The 21,796-nt window shown below is 45.5% G+C and overlaps 1 protein-coding gene across 1 annotated transcript in view; it reads right to left on the bottom strand.

Annotated features, from left to right (window-relative positions):
• trrap (transformation/transcription domain-associated protein) overlaps positions 1–21,796 on the bottom strand; it is a 118,946-nt gene that overhangs the window by 48,304 nt on the left and 48,846 nt on the right. Inside the window, 14 exon segments of the mRNA XM_080788451.1 lie at positions 504–650; positions 1,010–1,189; positions 1,705–1,918; positions 4,312–4,433; positions 5,059–5,258; positions 8,565–8,714; positions 9,842–9,970; positions 10,349–10,562; positions 12,457–12,603; positions 13,148–13,258; positions 13,844–13,990; positions 14,312–14,470; positions 17,296–17,502; positions 17,681–17,947. Coding sequence (XP_080644577.1) covers positions 504–650; positions 1,010–1,189; positions 1,705–1,918; positions 4,312–4,433; positions 5,059–5,258; positions 8,565–8,714; positions 9,842–9,970; positions 10,349–10,562; positions 12,457–12,603; positions 13,148–13,258; positions 13,844–13,990; positions 14,312–14,470; positions 17,296–17,502; positions 17,681–17,947 — 2,394 coding nt within the window.

The following is a 21,796-nucleotide window of genomic DNA, read 5'->3' as shown; positions in this document are numbered from 1 at the left end:
CCCGCCCTGTGCTCCACGTTCCAGACCATCAGGCTCTGGGACAGCTTTTTCCACCAGGCGACCATGCTTATGAACAATGGGCTGTTGGCTGTCTGCCTCTAACATGCACACTCAGAGGCATCTGTGAATGCACAACCACACACAAGCAGGCAAAAATAATAATATTATATATATATATATATATATATAATTTGAAACACATCCCACACAGATGGGAACAGACACCATGAGATTAAGATACACATGCACATACACATGAGGTAGGAGTAGGACCCATGCACCTTACAATTGTGAAGTTGATATTGTATTATATTTTATTACCATTTTGAAATTACCATTGTTACTACTGTAATTGTATTTTATTGTAATTTTTTTATGTTGGGAAACATAACCCAAGATATTTACTCTTGTATGCTTGTTAAAGAGAAACATTCAACACAAAGCATGTTGTGTTGAATGAAGGGGTGTCAGGCAGCTGCTGATTCTATGATGCCCTGGCATACCTTGACCTCCCTCAGTGAGTCCAGGAACTTGTCATGGCGGTTGGTGAGCATGTGCAGCTGGTTGCCGGCGTCCCTCTCTGCCTGCTCCTTGGTCTTGGGGATGGCCGTCTGGTCACCTGGCGCCAACTCTATGTCAATCTCCACGTCCTGGCAGAGGGGAGGGGAAAAGTCAGAAAACATATTCTCCATTATTACAGCTTTATCATTTTCCCTGTGTTTCCATATTAGTTTTAGAAGAAATGCACTCTACATGAATGAAATATGCTTTCAACGGTATTGGGGAGGTGGGAAGAACAGGGCAGAAAACTGACGTCATGGGGGATATGAGAGAACCATTAGCCATGAGAGAACTCGTCTTCCGTCTTCACTGGAAGACCGTGGCGTGGACGAGCACTCGTAGTGGGACGACATGCTCATTTATGTGAGAAGGCACATTTCTTCCAATGCATGCTGGTCCATGTGTCCTCGTGTGTGTGTGTGTGTGAGCCCATTCTGCTTCCACCCACCTCTTCTTTGGTCTCGCTGTTCTCCCGCTCACGCGGCTCCTGCTTGACGTGCGTTGCCATGGCAAATGCGGCGCGGTCGTGGCTGTCAGCCAGGTTGATGACGTTGGTGATGGACGGCAGCATGGACCCCTGGCAGCTGGTGCCAATAATGGTGTTGCGTTCGCACACTGCCAGCAGTAGCTAGTGAGACACAGAAGAAGTCAACTGAGGTAAGAGGCAAGTTAATAGCCAAGACAAAGATGACACAAAGACTTCATTATTTCTGAAAAGGACTAAAAAGATAGATAACTCTAGGCACTCTTCCCTTTTGAAAAAAAATGCCCTCATTACTGTGGAATTTTGAACGCGTTCCATTTTAAAACATTTTAAAACTTCACATGCCTTTCATCATGCTGCATGAACTGACCCCCACGTCCTCCATCAAAGAGCACCTTCCGCTACGAGCATAGTTCATGTGAATTCCAAGAGCACTTTCTTCTAGAGCCTGACTGTCATCATTTGACTCGGTTTTGGCAAAATATGCAGCCCTTGAGTACCGATTTTTTTTCTTTTTGGCTATGTTGGGCATGTCATTATTTGCAAATGTTTTCAAAAATAGTAAATAGCTGAATGTGAATAGTGAATTTTATTTTATTTGGTCCAATCTGAAAATTGGTCGTGCTCTACTTCTTCTCTCCCTCCTATATGAACTATACCTCTATGCACTGTTTGATCCAGAAGTGGCTTCCCATGGCCTCCCAGTTCTGTGAGCAACAGATGTACAGCAGCCTCTCGTAGACACGCCGCTTCATGGAGGAATCGAACACCTCAAAGAACTTGGCTCTGATCAGCGGTTGAGCACAGCGAAGCCCCGACAGGAAGGCTGGCTCCAGCTTGGACGTGATGTCACTTCCTGAGAGGCTCTCGTCCCTGAAACGGAAAGAATTTCATTTACGCTTTATAGATTCTGCAACCCCCATTTCAAACGTTTGGGTCATTTATTTTCTGTGCTTTCAGATATTTTCACAACCCCCCATGGTATTTCTTTTTTAAATCTCAGACAAGCAAATTAATAATTAGTTTCTCATCCTTTTACGCTACCATTTCATCACTGCGTTTTTAAAACACATGTAATCTTATTTTATGTGCAAATAAACGATCAAACCCATATCCCACGTGTCGTTTTTACACAGACAAAAGACAAAGTGTCACATCTTCGCAACACGGAGAAATCACACATTGCTATAGGTGTTACAATTCCATCACATATTGTACACATGTGACGGTGTGATGGTCCGGTCAAGGTCAGTGAAGCAAGGCGAGGTGGCAGTTACAGCAGGGGGGGAGGAGGGGGGTTAAGTGACTTTGATGGGGATAAGACTGTGGGGACAGTAAAACACTAACAACCGCACATTAAACACCTTAATAACCAATGTCATCATCCCCCAGGTCAGCGCAACTCCGCCGTTAATAGGCCCCACAGGGGCCATTCACATAGCATAAGGAAGGGGGGAGGGAGGGAGGGAGAGAACTGTGAATGTCATTGGGTAACTGTGGGAAAGAGAAAGTGTGAGAGCCATAGGGCTGTCACGATTATAATCTTTTTTTACGGATTACTTGTCATATGAATAATTGCAATTAACAATTCAATTGTGTACAATACAACTACAAATTGTATTTATTTTTGGCTTTTAGGCTTCGCAAACAAAAGTTGCACAAGGCAGATATGACAAACAACATACAATTGTATTACTTTTATGCTTAAAAAAATTAGCCGAGAGGAAATAGCCGACCTGCAAGCTCAAAATGCGTCGTGTCATAACACATTTGAGCTTGTAGATCTGCTATTTACACTATTTTTATGTAGATGTTTTTAAATGGTAATGATCATGACAATTATGGCGATTGCGCAAAAACTATTACAATTATCTCAAATAATTGACAGGCAAAGACAAGACTAAAGGTCCTTTCAAACGGCAGTGATTTAACGCGCCTACTGTATAGTTCATTTTCAATGAGACCTTCTGTACGCGCAGAGATGTCGAGGGGCAACAACGCAAGCATATTTACGTGGGCGCGGTCCCGTGAAATTGTCGTGCGTGTGCTTGCCCGCGACTCACCAGACCTGGATTCTGTTTAGCTTTGTTTTTTTACGCTTGCGTTGTCGCGCCCCTCTTGAGCAGACCTGGAGCAGACCTGTCGTTGATCCAGACAACAACGCGTGCGTAAATCTCTGCCTGTCTGAAAGGACCTTTACATGGGTACACATTCAACCTGCTTTCCCTTTCAGATATTGAGGTTGTACAGCTGATACAGTATGTCACTCCATTATCTTTATTAGATATCAATCATGGTTATTTTAACAAAATCAGCAGATGGCGCAGGAGGGAAAATGGTATGTTTAGTTGACTAAAGGTGCATATGTCTGTTAAGCTGAACAGATGCAGGAATGTGTGTGTGTGTGTGTGTGTGTGTGTGTGTGTGTGTGTGTGTGTGTGTTTGCGTGCGTGTGTGCGCGTGTGTGCATGCGCGTTAGTATCATTGTGAGTGAGAATGTGATTACTGGAGATAGAGTAAGAGACACAGAGCGTGAGAGAGGTGGTGAATTGTTGCTGAGCGTATGCACACTCCAGACACTGATGTATGCTTGAAAGAACTAGAGCATGGATGAAAAAGAGTGTGTGTGTGTGTGTGTGTGTGTGTGTGTCTGAGCGGGTGTGTGCAGTGAGTGTGTCACAGAGTTATAGATGTTGCTGTGACGAATAGCAGGCGTCGGGAGGGGGGGTCCTCCCCCCATTGGGGATTGCTGTCAGCAGCTGGGAGGGTCTTGGCACCGAGCTCACCTTTATAGAAGAGCCCTGGCACTTCTCCCCTTCCACTGCCATCTGCCCTCCTCCTCACTGTCCTCTCTGACCACCTGTACCCTTCTCTGCCCCCTCCACCCCCCTCCTCCGACCTCCTGTACCTGTGTGCACTACTCACATCTAGTTTCACGTTCATTCACCTCTTGGCTGCTGTGCACCTGTCTTTCACATTTTAAGTACTCTCTCTCTCTCTTTAAGTATTAGGAAATAAAAGGAGACATTGTACTTTGGCCCAAGATTGTTTTCTCCATAAGCCCCCGTTACTTAACCTCCCAACCTAGAGTTTTTAACCCGTTCCCTTGACCTCCCCCCTCTCAACATTCCTCCTGTATTGCGTTTCCTCCCGTTCTCGACCCCTTATTTCCAACCATGCTCCCCGGCCGTGTGCCCAGAGAGATGGGTTCAGGGAGTGCGTGTGGCATCTTGTGGCCCCAGTGGTGATGAATGATGGTAATTTACCTGTAGACGTAATTAACGAGGTCCAGGAACTGGGCATTTAGCTCAAGGTCATCCGGGAAGCGCTTCTCAATGTAGGTCATCATTTTTACCAGCAGGATGGACTTCTCACGCAGGTTAGGCATCTGGATGGAAGGGGGTGGAGTGAAAGGAAGGAAGGGATAGAGGGGTGGCAGACGTGCAAAAAGATGCTGCAATGATCAGTTTATTTCTCACGAACGGCTGGCACACCTGGATACACTTTAGTCACCACAACCAATCTCAAACCCACATCCCATTTCCCCTCCTCCTCCATTTTAACGACTTGAACCCTCATGTCCCTATTCTGGGGCGAACATTCTGTGAAAATTGTAAAGTGTCCCAACGCGTTTTCCTGTACCGCATAACTCCCAGAAAACTGCAGGTTTAATTCAACTCTCAGTCTGCTCTGTTTTTGTGCACTGAAATTTCATTTGTATTATTTATTTAATTTAATTTAATTCAAATGTCATTTTATAATGTTTTGAGTAAAGCACTTTGAATTGCCTTGTTGCTTATTAAATGTGCTACACAAATAACAGAGTAAACTGTCAAAATAAAGGCAACCCTTCTATAAATAAGCAATTTATTGATGGCAGAGTTTTACTGCTTTCTTAAGCTGCAGTGTGACATATTAAATCCACTGCTACCCTTAAACAGTGCTGTAAAGTAACTAAGTACATTTATTCAAGTAATTATACAGTAATTATACATTTACTCAAGGGAACCCACCTGGTTTGCTGCCATGGGAGAGTTATTTTTCACCCACTCCTCCACGATCTTGACAACAGCACGCAGGATCTTTGCGTCTGGTGACTTCTCGATCAGTGAGGTGAGGATGACCTGGATGAAGTTCTTCCTCATTTCCATGCTCATCACAGACAGGCGCGTCTTCACCAGGTCCAGGCTCAGCATCACCAATTCACTGGTTACTACAGCCACACAGGGGTTAAAAAGGGTCAAAGGCTGACTGTTAGGAGCAGGATGGATGGGAACTAAATTTTAATTAAACCAAATGGGGCCCAGACGGTTAGCTCAACCGTCTGGGCCCCTAGGCTGCAGAGCCAGCCGGACGGCGTGCCGCGGGTTCGACTCCCGATCCCGACGGCCTTTGCCACGTGTCTTCCCTCCCCATCTCCTGTCAGTATACTTTCATTTATCAAGAAATATCTTAAAACCAAAAATAAATAAAAAATTAAACCAAATGGCCACGTTTAAATTTACACTCTCAAGAGTTAAATTATTGTTAAACATCTGCATTACTTAATTTACAAGAAGCCTACACAATTAGAGAATGTAGAGGAATTGTTACTTTGATCAATGTTTACCCGTTATCTCTCCTATGGTACCACATCAATACAGCATATTGTGGACAAAATTGTATCCAACGATAACAAAAATACAAAATATTCGTTTTCGATCTAAGAGGCTAAATCTCATCAAATGGTGGTCTGTGGCTCAAATGCTGAATAAATAATGGACCTTGCTATGAAAAGGTTGAAAACCCACTGAGATAATCCACTTAGGTAATGAGACGATGTAAAGAGTGGGATAAAACAAAGATTGTCGGACACCGGGATCTTGTGGGTCAGATAGCCTTAGTTGCTATAATTGCAGCTAGTGGAGGGCAAATGTGTGTTTCCTGATACAGTCATTAGGGAGTCATTTAAAGCCCTGATAGTATCTTATAGCCATTACCCCGGTCTGAGAAGGAAACAAGGACTACATGCTGCCCAGCAACTCAATGACTGCAAAAAGTCATCTGAGAAAAGGCTACACAACGAGACAACGGGGGGGGGGGGGGGGGGATAAATATATATAATAACCCTTTACGACGTTGAAGAGCAAATGATATAACCTTGATCATGTACAGTAGCAGTTTTCTTTTTGGCATTTTGAAAAAGGGCAAACTTTATGACAGGTATGCATTTAATATCAATAAAGATTACCACCCAAAAGGTTTCTGAACAAACTGTATCCAATAAAGCTTTTGGAAATCAAAACTATAAACTATAGCCCGATTTATGCTTAGTTGCACACTGATGTCATTCATTGAAAATAGCAGATCTACAAGCTCATAACACGGTGCGACGCAACATGTGAACTTGCAGATTGACTATTTCTTGTACGACACCAAGTATAGTCCATAGTCCATAGTGAATCTGCGAGGCTCCAACCTCAATCGACGAGACCAAGGACAACAGCCTAACATTTCAAACCCTTAGCAGACCAATACAAGCCTTTAGCATAGCTGAGTGAAACAAGCACAAGGCAACTATGTGTGTGCTCCGGACTGGTCGCACAATGCAGTCCCAGGGAATAGGAGCCGAGGAACATTCCCGGTGAAACCGGTGTATCTGCGGAGAACATCTACTCTGACCGCTACAGCTATTGAGAGTTGCTGCTGTGGGTCCAATGATACCGTACCGTACAAGGCCCCTGGAGCCTTTGTGTGGGGCCAGACAGTAGTGATAGGCGGGACAGACACCCGAGTACTACTACAAAGGCCAGGGAGGGTCAATGTGTGTGTGTCTTATCTTTCTGCTAATGCATGCGCTTGAACTAAGACTGCAACCCCACATAGAACACATGCACATGTACACACAGCACCAACTGATCCCACCACACACACAGTAAGTCGTTTGTTACGTAAGGGTCATAGGAAGTACGCAGACCCTACTTGGTAAATGCAGCCTGTTGTAACTGCAATCTCCCAGGATAAGGGGAACTTTGACTGTGTGAGCAGTGTGTGTGTGTGTGTGTGTGTGTGTGTGTGTGTGTGTGTGTGTGTGTGTGTGTACGCATGTCTGACGGTGACTGGGTTAGTGTCTAGTGAGGGACTGGGTTAAAAAGGACAGGCCAGGGAGCAGTAATGTGAATCGAGTCCCACTGGAGATAGGGGTAACAGATCTACTGGGAGAAATAGGAATATTGGGACAAGCCTTTCTGTGTGAGGGCTGGTGGGCAAAGGGTTCAGGTGGGTGCGTGTTATTAGTGAATGCTCTTTTTGTGTGTGTGAGTGAGAGAGAGGGGGGAGAGATACAATTACTTGCATGTGTGTGTGCGTCTGTATGCAGGTGTCCTATTACTCCACTTTATCCTGCATGCATATGTGATGTGTACATTTCTATAGAGAGAGAAAGTGAGTTGTGAGAAATGCGTTTGTGTAACACCTTATATTTGTGTGCAGCATCAGTAACAAACAGGGGGATTGAGCACAAATTGCTGCTCAAATCAATGGTGTTTGCTAAAGTTATTTAAGGTTTTACATTTCAGTTAAATGTGTTGTATTAGGGGGAAAATCGTGACAAAATTAATAATCATGGAACCTCAATTTGTTCACCAATTGCTTTAAAATAAGTGCTACCCAGAATTGTATTAAATGTCTCCATTTCCGAGATTGCCCGTTGGGACAGATGCTCCTCCACTTACTATTAACCTGTTGCACTCATTGTCAGAGTACTTAATGCAGAACCCATTATCATGGTTGGAGGCCAGTCTAGAACGCCATCTATTAATAAATGCACCACGTCTCTGTGTGACGTATGTCTGTAATCCACATAACTCGAGAACCGCTCGCCCCAATTGGACACACGCGTTCCACACCTCCACAGGGAGTGCAGTGCCTGGTTGAAGTCCGTCGGATCGCCGGTTGTCCAGAACCAGCACAAAAGCCTCTGACCGGGCTCTGGACATCTCCATATATGGAGCTGGCCTGTTCTGACATCACAATTACTGTATGTGTTTTGACATCTGCATATACTCCATATTTGGGCATGCCTGACAAATAACTCGATATATAGTCATAAAAGGGACACTGGGTAATAATAACTGGGTGGGGCATGCATTTCCAACTTGCATCGTTCTAGGTAGGCCAGTGCCCAATGAGCACCACTCTAGTTACTATGATGACATCAAGGAGCTCCATTTATAAGCATAAACGGGTACCAACAGACAAGACAGATAAAGAGATCGACATATATAGGATAAAAGGACTCGGAGACAAACAAGACTGATACAGATTCGTTTTTTCGGATCTGGGCCAACTCTGGTACTGTACGACCAAATTCCCACTCAGCACAATAAACTTGGGGGTCTTCTGCAATACGCATGCCGAGTTTGAAGTTGATCGGTCCCCGAGATATGCAGGAGGTGTGTGGGTGTGTGTGTGTGTGTGTGTGTGTGTGTGTGTGTGTGTGTGTGTGTGTGTGTGTGTGTGTGTGTGTGTGCGTGCGTACCTGTATTGGTCTCTGTGGCCCCGGGGTTGGCCTGCTGTGGGCTCAGGTGCTCCCGAACCATCTTCTGCAGAGAGCGCATGAACACCGAGATGAGACGGTCGATGTAGCTGGAGTTGTAGCTGCAGGCAGACTTCAGAATCATCAAGGTTCCTGGAGGGGAGGAGGGGCAGGGATGGGACAGGAGGAGAGGAGAGCAGAGAGATGTAAGGGGAAAATAAGAAACCCAATGATCCAGACTTGAACTTAAACTGCCATCGGGCAATGTAATATACATGCACGGCACTGTGCACGCACATCCACACTCACATGCTGTGCGACAAGGACATTTGTGTGTGTGTTTGTGTGTGTGTGTGTGTGTGTGTGTGTGTGTGTGTGTGTGTGTGTGTGTGTGAAGGACTATAACAGAAGTTGCAGAAGAAGTCAGAAGGCAGGGATAGATAGGTATGAGTAATGTCCTCCCTCTGTACCAGCCCCCTGGAGGGGACGAGACAAAAGTTAAAATGTCACCCCCTGTCCAGACGAATGCATCACACCAGTTCTCTACAGACAGACACTCAAATACGCACATGCACGCACGCACACACACACACACACACACACACACACACACACACACACACACACACACACACAGGTGGCTCTCTGGGACAGTGGGATACCGAAGACATTTTATTGACCACAGCTGCCATTTTGGGAAAGCGTATCAAATAGCGTTACCTTTAGATTGCTCTCCAATAGCCATTTATCACCTTGAGGGCCCTTTACTCTGAGAGCTATATTTCCACATATTTGTGAGGGAGGTGGAAAACCTAATAAAAAAGTGTCTGTGTCAGTGTAAAATGAGAATTTTACTGTTGTGTTAGAGATAAGGCTTTTCCATAAATACATCCGCGACATCTGGGAGAGAAGCAATGCAGAGGGGAGAGGTGTGGAGCGAGTGTGGCGGCTATTGTCCCCAAGACAGCTTTCACTAACTGCCGGACGGTTGCCTCAATTTAAGCTGGCCAGATGTCGACCCAACCAGCCAGTCCATTGGCTCGCATTTTAACGACATACTCTCACTGCCTTAATTGCTGAGAGGAACTGAGAGGGAACTCGAAGCGTACGAAAAAGAATGTGTGTACAATGTGTGTGTGTGTGAGTGAGTGAGTGAGTGTGTGTGAGTGAGTGTGTGAGTGTGTGTGTGTGTGTGTGTGTGTGTGTGTGTGTGTGTGTGTGTGTGTGTGTGTGTGTGTGTAACCATGCATGAGTCTCAAGCCAGTTTGAGTGCATCTTACCAAAAAGCTGTGTAGGGTTGGCACTGCTGGTGGCTTTTTCGTAATTGGTGAGGCCCTCGTAGATGACTTTCCCCACAGCTGCGTACAGACACTCCAGCTCCTCGTACTTAGATGCCACTGTTGACGTGCCTGAGGGGACAGTAAATCATGTTAGCTTAGTAAAAAAATAATAATAATAGTGTCGTGACAATGACGCCCATGGCTATAACACACTGTTACACAACAATATGTTTGTTTCATAGGAGAGACACATAGGCCCTGTTCAAGGATGACAGTATATACTGTATGTATGCCAGTGTGTGTAGCTGACTAACTGTCCACAGTAGAAAACTGTCTCCCTGGGACCCAAACTAGTGAAAATAGAAGACCTACAAGCGTCAATTACAAGTGAAATAATAACAATTAAAAACAAAGTGTAGGAAACAACAAGTTAAGGGACGCATCATAAAAATGCGTCCGCCACCCACAATGGGTCCCGGACACAGTGGTGTAGATATTATGACTCACTGGGTTCAGTGGGGAAGATGCTCATGAGACGAGACAGCAGGGAGTGCACGGCGCGGAGGACCTTGGTGTTGCCACAGGTCATGCAGGCGGCGATGCCTCGCTGCAGGGGTTTGAAGTGGGCCAGGATGGCTGGAGACTGGAGCACCGTCAGCAGGAAACACAGGATCTCCAGACCCGTGCAGATGTTGGAGAAGTTGGCCTGGGCCGGCTGCTCCTGCATGGGGGAGGGGGGAACAAATGAATAGGGTAGCCCTTTTTTTTTAAACCCAGATAAAGTCGACAGGTCCAAGGAGCACTTTTAGAGCACCTCGTACCGTCCAGTGTTTTTGGAGGTGTTGTGTGTCTGCGTGCCTTGGCTCAAAGGTAGCTATAGAGGTTGTGCATCTAAAGGCCTATTCATACTCCAGTTTTAGATGATAAGGTGACCACCAAAACAGTGGTTAGTAAAAACAGAGAGAGATCATTGTGTTTGGGTGAGTGGTGAATCGCTTACAAACCACAGCGTGACGTCATGTTGTAGTTTTCGTTGGTCACCTTATCACCTAAAACTGTAGTATAAATGAGTATAAATAGATCATGCTTTTTCTAAATCCCAGGCCACTGCTCCCCTGTGCCAGGAACCAAGTGAAAACTAAACACTAAACGTTTTTTCAAGAACATACTTTTTCAAGAACATACAACGGAGAAAGAAAAGTCCACAAATCAATATTCCACCCACAAATAAACAGAGAGAGGTACATTTCTCACACCAAAAAGGAACTGGGGAATTAGAATCAGCGCTATACCGAAGATCAATGGCCCAACATTAGAACCTAATTTTGTCTAAATTGCAATCGAGGCTCACAATAACAGGATGGGTGGAGAGGATAATCTGGTTCAGATCCTGTGTTCTAATCTGAGCTAATGAACAAGGTGACTCTAGTGATAAGAACCCTAGTCGGAGTTCGAACAGGTATTGATCTGACACTGTATTTATTAGCACAATGGTTGCCGAGTTACAGGGGCCATGTAGATAGGGCATGTGTATGTGTGTGCGTGTGTGTATGTGTGTGTATGTGTGTGTGTGTGTGTGTGTGTGTGTGTGTGTGTGTGTGTGTGTGTGTGTGTGTGTGTGTATACATGTGTAATACTGTATGGATGTGTGTGTGTGTATCCCCACCTCTTAATCAGTAACACGCTGCTACAAAGAGATGATAAATCTGATTTGGAGTGCATGGATAAGACTGCTGGCCTGTTACCGCTTGCTCCCAGGGGGCCACAGATATATATGTTGTTATACATACAAAATATATACTGTTGTTCCTAGTGGCTGTGTGTGTGTGTGTGTGTGTGTGTGTGTGTGTGTGTGTGTGTGTGTGTGTGTAGGAAGCAAGGTAGGCAGCGGTCGACGCAGCGGTCCACAAACGAGAACATACTGTAGAGCAGTGTATGATGAGTCACGCAGCGTGCTGATAACCATAAGCCGTGGCTGTAAATGGGAAAAGGGAGATGAGCCAAGGAGGGTGAAGAGGAGTCTAAGGAGGGAATGGACAGGAGATATTCTGATAAGGAGGTGGAGGAGGGGAGGAGAAGAGAAAGAAAGAGAAGAGGAGTGATACAGGAGGCCAGCGGATAAGGAAAGAGGGATGAGGCGCGGGTGAATGGTGATGGGGGGGCACAGGCCAGGCCGAGTAGACTCCTGTTATCTCGCTGCTGTCATTTCTTTGTCATTATGGTCGGCTGGCGCCTCACTCCGAGCATTGCTGATAACAGACAAAGGCCGGGAAGCGTCTGGGCAAACACACCAAGACACAGCTTAAGCTGCAGTCACTGGGAGAGACGAGCGCCAACCCACACATCAGCTGCCCGCTCCATTGTTTACTGCTCACAGTCGTGCCCATATCAGCAGTGAATGCTCAGGAGTTCTGCTAAGTTGTTGGCCATTAACAAAACTGTGAGCGGGGGTGTATTGCTTGCTAGCATAGAGAGAGAGAGAGTGGCTCCACATACCGTGGCACATTTTTATTCATGCATGAAGGATTTCGCCCCATATTCAAACCCTCAAACAGGGGGATATTGGTTATCTTCATGTTATAGGTACGATGAAAGAGAGAGTTGTAAGCACGTACCACCGTCATGAGGAGCTTGTCGAACCACTGCAGTTTGAGCTCGGCCCGTGGCCACATGTCCGGTCTGAGGGCCGTCTTCATCAGGCCCACACAGCGCCGAGACAGCAGCTCCCCTGGAGAGCCTGCCACGTTGGTGCTGTCGTTCACCTGCACACACACGCAAACACACGCACACACACACACACACACACAGAAGGAAGATGTTGGTCGTAACTAATAGTGCCGTTGCAGTGGTTGTATTCAGTTGTGTTGACTCGTATTTCAAAGTGGTGTTTTTTTTTTTTTTAAAGGCTACCGTCTGCTGACCTCCAAAAAAAGAAAGAGGTCGGATGAAAAGAGAAGTAAAATCGCTACAGTCTATTTCAGGTCTGTAACCAAGGACATGACTGCCGCTAAAACAGGGGACAGCTGTATGAGGGGAACACCTAAAGGCTGTGTGTGTGTGTGTGTGTGTGTGTGTGTGTGTGTGTGTGTGTGTGTGTGTGTGCAGGACAGCAGGTGTGTCCTATGTAGACCTCTGAGGTTAGGACAGTGTCCTGCCTAGCAGGCGATATGGATGGCAGAGCTCTACCTGAGCTCTGCCATATGTGTGTGTGTGTGTGTGTGTGTGTGTGTGTGTGTGTGTGTGTGTGTGTGTGTGTGTGTGTGGTGTGTGGTGTGTGGTGTGTGGGTGCGTGCATGCGTGCGTTACCTGGCAGGCGATCCTGATGAGGAAGTTGACCACAGTGTCTGTGTGTTGTTTCTCTACAGGCTTAGTAAGGAGGGTCTCTGTGCCTGGAATAGACTGACTCCGACCAAACACCTGCACACACAAAAGCATACACGTGTGTAAGTGCATACATAAACACAATCAACAGTTAACAAACATGATGGATTTGTTGTGATCACGTTATTTACGGGTGTACGCTGAGGCCTGTCACAATTATTACATAATTGTATAAATGTTTTAATTATGTCAGTAGTTTCTTTGTACTGTATATTGAAGTTATTTGTCATAAAAATGGTAAATGGTGCATTTACTGTATATAGCGCCTTTAGCCAAGGCGCTTTACATTACTATTATTACATAACATTCACACACACATTCATACACCGATGAACCCCGCAATTAGGGGTTTAGTGTCTTGCTCAAGGACACTTCGACACTAAATCTGGGGGAGCCCCATATGTGCCCTGTACAATTTGTGATATTTAATTTGGATTGATATGTTCCAATGTTCAATGCCAAAAACAAATGATAACTCATAGCTTGGCGAAGAGCTCCCTCTAGCCTAAGAACAAAAAACACCAGCGTAAATCAAAATACGTCAATGGCGGTATGCACGTTTGGATTGACGTGCATCCAAATACGTGGATGGCAGTCAATGAGCCAAGAGGCTGGCATTACCGCGGCAGCAGCTCCAGTAGCCGTGCGGAAGCGCTTGACATCCTGGCCGGCGGCGGCGGCCGCGTCCATGGACAGACCTCTCTTCACTGCTCCAGACGCCCCGCTGGTCCCCTCGCCGCTCGCCCCGGCTTCAGCCTCCGACTCCGGCTACACAGAGAGGGAGCACCACCCCAAAGAGAAGGAAGGCGGAGAGATGTTGAGAGAAAGAATTTGAGTTTCATTTATAAACATACCTGACATGGCATGTAAATTCCTCTGTGTTCGCCTGTATGGCAGGAGTTCAAAGGTCTGCTATTCTGCCATTGCTGGCTTAAATTCATCAAGCGGCATCACTTAAATTCATTATGACTTATTACATGTGGGTGGCCTAACATGGGTGGAACTTGGTCAGCTTCTATGTACTTCTATGCGCCGTGTGTGTGTTTGTGTGTGTCCATGATGCATCAAATGTATCTGGTCCCATTATACCAGTTGGTCTTTAATCCTCTGCAGTTCCCACTTGATGACGACCTCGGCCAGGTCCACCGCCAGCTTCCTCTGCTCTATGGTAACGCTGGGCGTGAAGCCCAGCCGCTGCATGGCGCTGATCATGTGTTGTACCAGGTGATGACGCACTGGGTAGTACACCTGGAGATAGATCACAGTAGTAAGATGATCATGTGTTGTACCAGGTGATGACACACTGGGTAGTACACCTGGAGATAGATCACAGTAGTAAGATGATCATGTGTTGTACCAGGTGATGACACACTGGGTAGTACACCTGGAGATAGATCACAGTAGTAAGATGAATACAATTATTAAATGGCATTGTCACCTTGTATCTCCATATTCCAACTTTGTATGGTTCTTTCATTTATTAATGCCACACTTCGTCTTAATAAAGTGTAAAAAGGAGAGAAAATAGCAGATCTACTGTACAAGCTCACAATGCTGTGATCTGCTATTTTGATACATTTTGATTTTGACGTCTTTCTTTGGGTCATATAGATACTGAACCAATGAAAAGAGCTTGTGACTAACTGATAACTACATTTTTATTTCATGTCCATCGGTTTTGGACATTCTGTCTGACAGCAACTATCTATACAGTATAAAAATATAAGGAGACAGACACACACGGATAGTCACAATATGTCACACAGAAGTGCGCTTCAAATTTTACTACTGAAGTTAGTCAACAACTTTGCATCTGCTATGACTCAAGTGTGAGTAATTGATGCTAGTGTCACAGTGCCCCAGCCAGTTGAAGCGGCACGCAGCAATCACTTTGACACAGTCAGACGAGACCCGAATACACCCAAACTCAGTGTTGAGGATGTGATGCCGCTCATAGCCCAAGAGCTCACATTTTCCATCCAGAATCATACATAAGAGTCACTTGATCTCATCACAAATTCACTCCCTCCACATCTCTCTCCTTCATGAAACAGCTTAAACAATTATCAATCAACGTCAAGTAATAAATATATGTTCAGCATTTATTTTGATAAATTTAGTTAAATAATGTGAGATGTCATCATCTTAAATACCTACGCACTCACAGTGCTGTAATCATTTAGTAGGGTGGATGATTGTCCTGCATTTCTGGTACAGTCAAGCTCGTATTAACCAACCCCAGCATCCATATTCTGGTTTACTACAGAAAATAGCAGATCGACAAGCTCACAACACGTTTCAATACGTTGTGAGTTTGTTGAACGGGCGTCTTCAGCATGGATATTTACTGTACTGTAGAGTGAATACAGAAAATACACTTGCATATAGCCCTGAGGGACTCCGCTCACGGCCTAGTTAACGCTAGTTCCCCTGCGAATGAATGGAGGAAATGCGCACGCGCCCTCACACTCTTTATAAAGACCATGAGATGAGATGTCTATCTGAGTTCTGTCGAAAGTGTCAGGGAATATTACAGCTTTTCACTTTGTGGGTAATTATAGCCGATAGAGCGAGACTTCAAAGTTCCTAATGGACGGAGTGGCTAAGTCCTGTCCATCATACACAAAGACACTCATGCTCTCTCTTACTCACACACAGGCATAGTCAGACAAACACACTCACAACTCTCACACACACACACACACACACACACACACACACACACACCCACACAAAATCTCTCATCTGTCTGTCATTATGTGCTCTCCAGTGTAATTATGCTGATGTGATTACATTAGATTAGTCATGGGAGCCAGTGAGAGCTGCCTGTCAGGGAGATGTAGACGCGAGCCGAGGAGAACGTCAATCTGCTGTTAGAGGACGTCATACAACTGACTGGCAGGGCCAACGACCGACACAAGGGGGCAAGAAACTTGATCGTTGATGCAGAAGCATGAAGGCCAAAATCGATGGACGTGATGCCTTTTAGATCCTGACACGTGAGTGTGAATGTGTGCATCAAGAGCTGTCATTTTTATTCTATTGATCTCCGGGGTGTCTGATGCCAGTTTGAATGCCTTTACTCAGATGACATAGGCAGGATAGTCAGTCAGGCAGGAACCTTTTATCTCCATATTTCAATGTGTTTTTGTAAATGAATGGTATATTCTTTGTATGATAGTGTCACAGCATGCACAAACACAGCCCTACTTGTATTGTAACCCATCATGGCGCGCGCAAACAAGGGACACCAGGGTGAAAATGGTTATGTCTGTCTGTGAATTCTATGAATATTTAACCAACGACCGTATTAACAAAGCTTGCGACTAAATAACTACATTGTATCCATTGGACCACACATTTCCTGGGAAGTAACGGTTTTTGAAAAGGAATAGACTCAAGTCTCATTATCACTGAGCTTTATGGCGGTACATTGTGTATCATAAGTGGTACCTTGCCTATGCAAGTCCCCAAAGTTAATAATGTTTGCTGCAACATTTAGAACTTAACTGCCTATAATTTTGCATGAGCTAATACTGATATATCTGGGTTGACTCCAGATGGTGGTAACATTCTTTTTAACCCCCCTTTCTCCCCAATTATTGTCGTGAAACCAGTGCAGTGACAAATATCACTGCACTGGTAGACGCCCGAAAAAAAGCCCATTCGAAGATTTCGAACCCACAATCTGCCCTACCCCCCCCCCCTCCCTCTCTGTCATTACCCCCCCCCCCCCCCCCCCCAAGCCTCTCCCACCCCACCTATCCCCTTTCTTTCTTTTCTGAAGATGCAAGTAGGCCCGGGCGCAGCTCACGCTTGCGACCAGCAGCAATAATTTTGGTTTGACTGATGTATTCACATGTTTCAATGCCTTATGACCTGCTGTAAAACCAATTGCCCTTCGGGGACACTAATAAAATAACCTTGAACCTTGAACCTTGAACAACCTCTGCCGTGGTGGGCAGGCACTTTAGCTCTGCGCAACCCAAGCGGCAATGGTGGCAACTTTACACTTTGGTGTAAAAAAAATCCCCATGCTGGCTACTGGCTATGCATGGGTCACTGTGACTCACCCTGAAGTGCTGCACGATGAGGTGTAGTATGTGGACCAGCTGTGGCACCATGTGGCCCTCTTCCACGATGATCTTGCGGGTCCAGTGGGTCAACATCTGGTGGCCATCCTCCATGCGTGCCGGTACGGCCGGGGTCAGGATGGCCATGGCCTGGCGCACGATGGCCCGGGCCTCCATGGTGTGAGCCTTCAGCAGACTGTGGAACACCTTGATAATAGACAGACATCAGATCATTTCATTGCTTATTATTACGAGGGTGATACAGAATTAATTTCCTTTAATTAAACACCTGCTGTAGAAAAGTTTTCAACACGTTGATAGTGAATTGAAACCATCCAATCAATAAAACAATTATTAGCCTAATTAATTAGTCATCCTGCCTCACCTGGAGTACGATCTTCTTGTGAATGGCGAACTTGGCGATGATATGCGCGAGCAACAGATGCCCGCTGTACTTGCAGGCGGGGTCAACACAGGCTTTGGGCAGCAGGCAGGGCCACGCAAACGTCATGAGGCGCCGCAGCTTGCTGTTCCGTGACTTGTTGTTGTCGTGGATGTGATGTGGTGCGTGCTCCACCAGCAGCGTGGAGAACTGAAGCAGATAGATCCGCAGGGAGTCCAAGAGGTCTGCCTGCTTCTCCGGGTCCAACACCTACATCGGGGGGGAGGCGATGTGAAAGGGGCTGTTAGTTGAGAGCAGGTGTGCCCAAAGTGGGAACAATTTTGAAGGATGATCATTTTTATTTGGCCCACCAGATGGCTATAAGAAAGAAAAATTTGCAGATAACAACTTTTATGATTTTACATGAACCGGGGGAGATTAAAAAAAAAGTAGTTTGTTTAGGAACAGGAACTCTTCTGAGGTGAAGTTTACTCCTAGAAACCCAGTCTGTGATTTTACATAAGAACAAATAGTTAAACATTTTAATAATAGTAATAGTAATAAGTGTAGTATATAATTTGGAATGGTTATTTGGAAGTGTTTTTATTTAAGAAAAATAATAACCTAAATAAGTGTGCTCTTCGGAGAGCATATCTCCGCTAAGCTGTGTTGCCTACCCACCCAGGGCTGTGTAAGTATTGGGGTGCAGCTATCAGGACATGAGGAAGCTATGGGGGGACTTAAAGAGATAAGGTCATTACACACTGGCGAATTAGCGATGCGATGCGAATAAGCGATCTGAAAATGCGAAATATTGCATGTTGCAGTTCGCCTGCGAATCTCTGCAAAATACGACACCAGAGCGAACAAATAAAGAGCGAAAACGGTCGCATTTTCGCACATTCGCCACTGATGTGGAAGCTTGCATGGACTTCAATTGTTTTTTTTTAAATGCGAATTGCGAATATATCGCGTCGCCAATTCGCCAGTGTGTAATGACCTTTAATGCGTCAAAGATGGCACAACCTTTTGTGTGCGTTCCTTCCCTATGGACAGAAGTGAAAGCCTATATATGTCTATATAGTATTGTCTAAATAAAATGCTATCTAAATTACATAGGTTGAGCCTTTGCATGTCAGCCAGTGAGTGATGCTTTATTGCACCTGTTGCCGTTTTGAAGCTTCCGCTTTTCATCAAACTCTGATGAAGAGCGCAAGCTCAGAATGACGGCCAAAACATTCCCTGTTTTATGTGTGATTGAAACCACACCAAACACCCATCAGTGTCTTAATCCTCAGGACACAAAGTTAGTACAGAAGTGCAGAAGAGTAGCAGTGCAGTGCAGTGCAGTATGTGGAGAACCAGCGACGTCCCAATTGGCCCCTAGACCTCCAGTCGGCGCGTAATCAGTAATGAGGACATAATGTTATACTGGTGTGACATAAAGCGCATGACTTTCACCCATGTGTGTGTTACTGTAATACTGTTAATAATGTGTTGTGACCCCACATATATAATATATAAGGCGGCCGATGGGTTAAATCTGCCTCTGTATGCACTCATTACATTATTGCAATCGCTGTATAGTGTGTTTCTCCTATAGCAGCAGACATTACAAGTTGAGTAATGAACTAAAGTAACCCAGAAATGAACTGAATAAACTCTTTACGCGTTCACGCTGCTGACCTTGGCGAGGAATGAACTGAAGGAACTCTGTACACGTTCACACTGGACAGATGCGTGTCCATGGACGTATTCGCTCGTGCCCCTTGCTATGAGCACGCCTGGACGGGGCGTAGTTCTAAACATGATGCTTTTGAAAACCGAGGTGTTAAAAGTATGAATCTGCCTTTGTTCAGGCAGAAGAAGATGATTCCTTGCACGCCTCTAAACTTTATCTCTTACTCAACTAGATAGCAAGAATAGGGAGTTGTGCTTTTTTTTGTAGGCTGACCGAGGAGTCTGTTCTCCTCTGTCTTCTATCTTTTCACTATTTTGTAAATTCCTTTGATTTGTCTTGAATAAACCTATTTTTTATACTTCAGTGTAATCTACGATGGTCTCCCGTGTTATAGATTAGACAATAATACAGTATGTCCGTTGTTTGTGTTTTTCCTGTCACTCCGTGGGGTAGTTTGATTTAACAACTTCATTCCTAGCGACAGCCTGCCAGTGGTTATCTTTCCCCGAGCGGGGAGGAAGACTGCAAGCAAGTTATGGGGATCCGGGCGCGCCCCGATCCGCAGTTATTTTTTATGATAATGATAGCAGCCCGCCACCTCCCTCAATCCTTACATGGACGGAGAAAGGGAGGACAGGCTGGAGAGACTCGCATACAGTGCCAGTCCAAAGAGGTCAAAGTGGCTATTATTTCAACGTCTTAGTGGAGCCGGTTGAAGTACATAGGCCACGCATGTATACTGTAATCTAACATTTAAAACCCCTTGCGTCCCGGTATTCTATACGGGTTCATGCAGGCGGAACAATGTGATAATTGTATGCTATGACCTGACCAGTCTGAGAGTTCGCGCAGTGCACATACAGTACAAGTGGAAAAGCAGCTATAAATCTCTGCCTCATAAAAGCTATAGATTAAAAGTTGCGAGTGTGTTTATATATCTTCCCCTGTATCCCTCAATCCCTGACACCTCATACGAAGTGAGCTCGGGACGAGCGGACATGTGGGAGGCATAGGGAGTCTCCCGTGCCGGCTTTGATGCCCGCGCCAGGACTTTACGCACACTGCATAAACTTGTTGTGAATACAGATAGGATAGTTTTAAGGTTATAATTAGGGTCGCTCCTGATAGCCTCATACAAGCAGGCTATCAATGGCGGGTAACGGAGTGTGTGTACTTTACACAATGTGTCGCACAAATGGTGTGTCTCCGGGCTACAGAATGAGTCAAAGGTGTTATAGCATAATATTATAAGTTAGTAATGGCATATCTAATAAAACATAATATTGTGTGCACGTCACACAACAGCTCTGTAGGGGAGCTATACAGTACTAAAACTAAAATGTACATGTATGGACGGAAGCCACTTGTAATGGGTTTATCTTTCGAAGAGGTGTTTTGAACACCTTAGCTACTAGTGATTTGTAGCACAGCTATTTTGAGACGAAGAGAAGACAGTGAAAGTCCTGGCATACTGGGCTACTATACTGCTTAGCAAACAGGAGTAGACCAGTGTTCAGGTGGAGAGGGTGATGAGAGCCAGCTCTCTTTAACAAGAGAAGAGAAGAGCAGGGGAGAGGAGGCGAGGGGAGGGGAGGACATATGAAAGGAAAGGTAGTGAGGAAATTAGTTTTAGCCAGAGCAGAGCAGCAGACATTAGCAGCCATTAGGGCTGGCTGTTAAATCGGTGATGAGATCCTGTATGGCACAAACAAACACTGTGACCTTTAACATGACCACACACACACTGACATTTACACCGTAGCATACGCTCCCCTCAGCCTGATGTATGAACCTCTGACTACCAGGCCGGGTGGAGGGATGAGAAGACAGAAGAGAGCATGAGAGAGATAGTTAAGAAAGAGAGATAGGTGGATGGAGTGACAGTAGGAGAGGGCAGAGAGGGGTTGAGTGCTGGACAAAAAAACAACGGAAGGGGTGGTTGAGTAAGATGAGAGGAGACGTGGGGTTGAGAGCAAAGAGCAGGGAGTAAGATGGAAAGATTGCTGGCAAGAGAGAGAGAGAACAGAGGAGAGGATGCGGAGAGAGAGAGAGAGAGAGAGAGAGAGAGAGAGAGAGAGAGAATAGGTTGGGGGAGATGAGGTTGGGGTGAGGTAATATGGAGAGGAGAGGAGAGTTGAAGAGTGGGACGGAGAGGAGTAAGACGGAATGATGGTGATAAAGTGATACAGTAATGAATGAAGATGTGAACAGGAGAGAAGGGAGGAGGGGAGGTGGGAGACACTGAGTGGGATGTGGTTGATGAAAGGGAGGTGGATGGAGAGATGCTAGACGGATAAGACGTGATGAGAGAGATGAGAGGAGAAAGGGAAGGTCCGGACGCAGCAGGTAATGAAATCAGAGAGATGGAGAGTGGAGGTAGAGTAATGAAGAAAGGAGGGAGAAGGGAGGGAGAACAGCAGATAATGGGCATGGAAACG

This window comes from Protomyctophum bolini (assembly GCF_963924005.1).
Source record: "Protomyctophum bolini genome assembly, chromosome: 18".
NCBI lineage: Eukaryota > Metazoa > Chordata > Actinopteri > Myctophiformes > Myctophidae > Protomyctophum > Protomyctophum bolini.
Note: the sequence above shows the minus strand (reverse complement) of the source record. Positions and strands in the feature narration are given on the sequence as shown.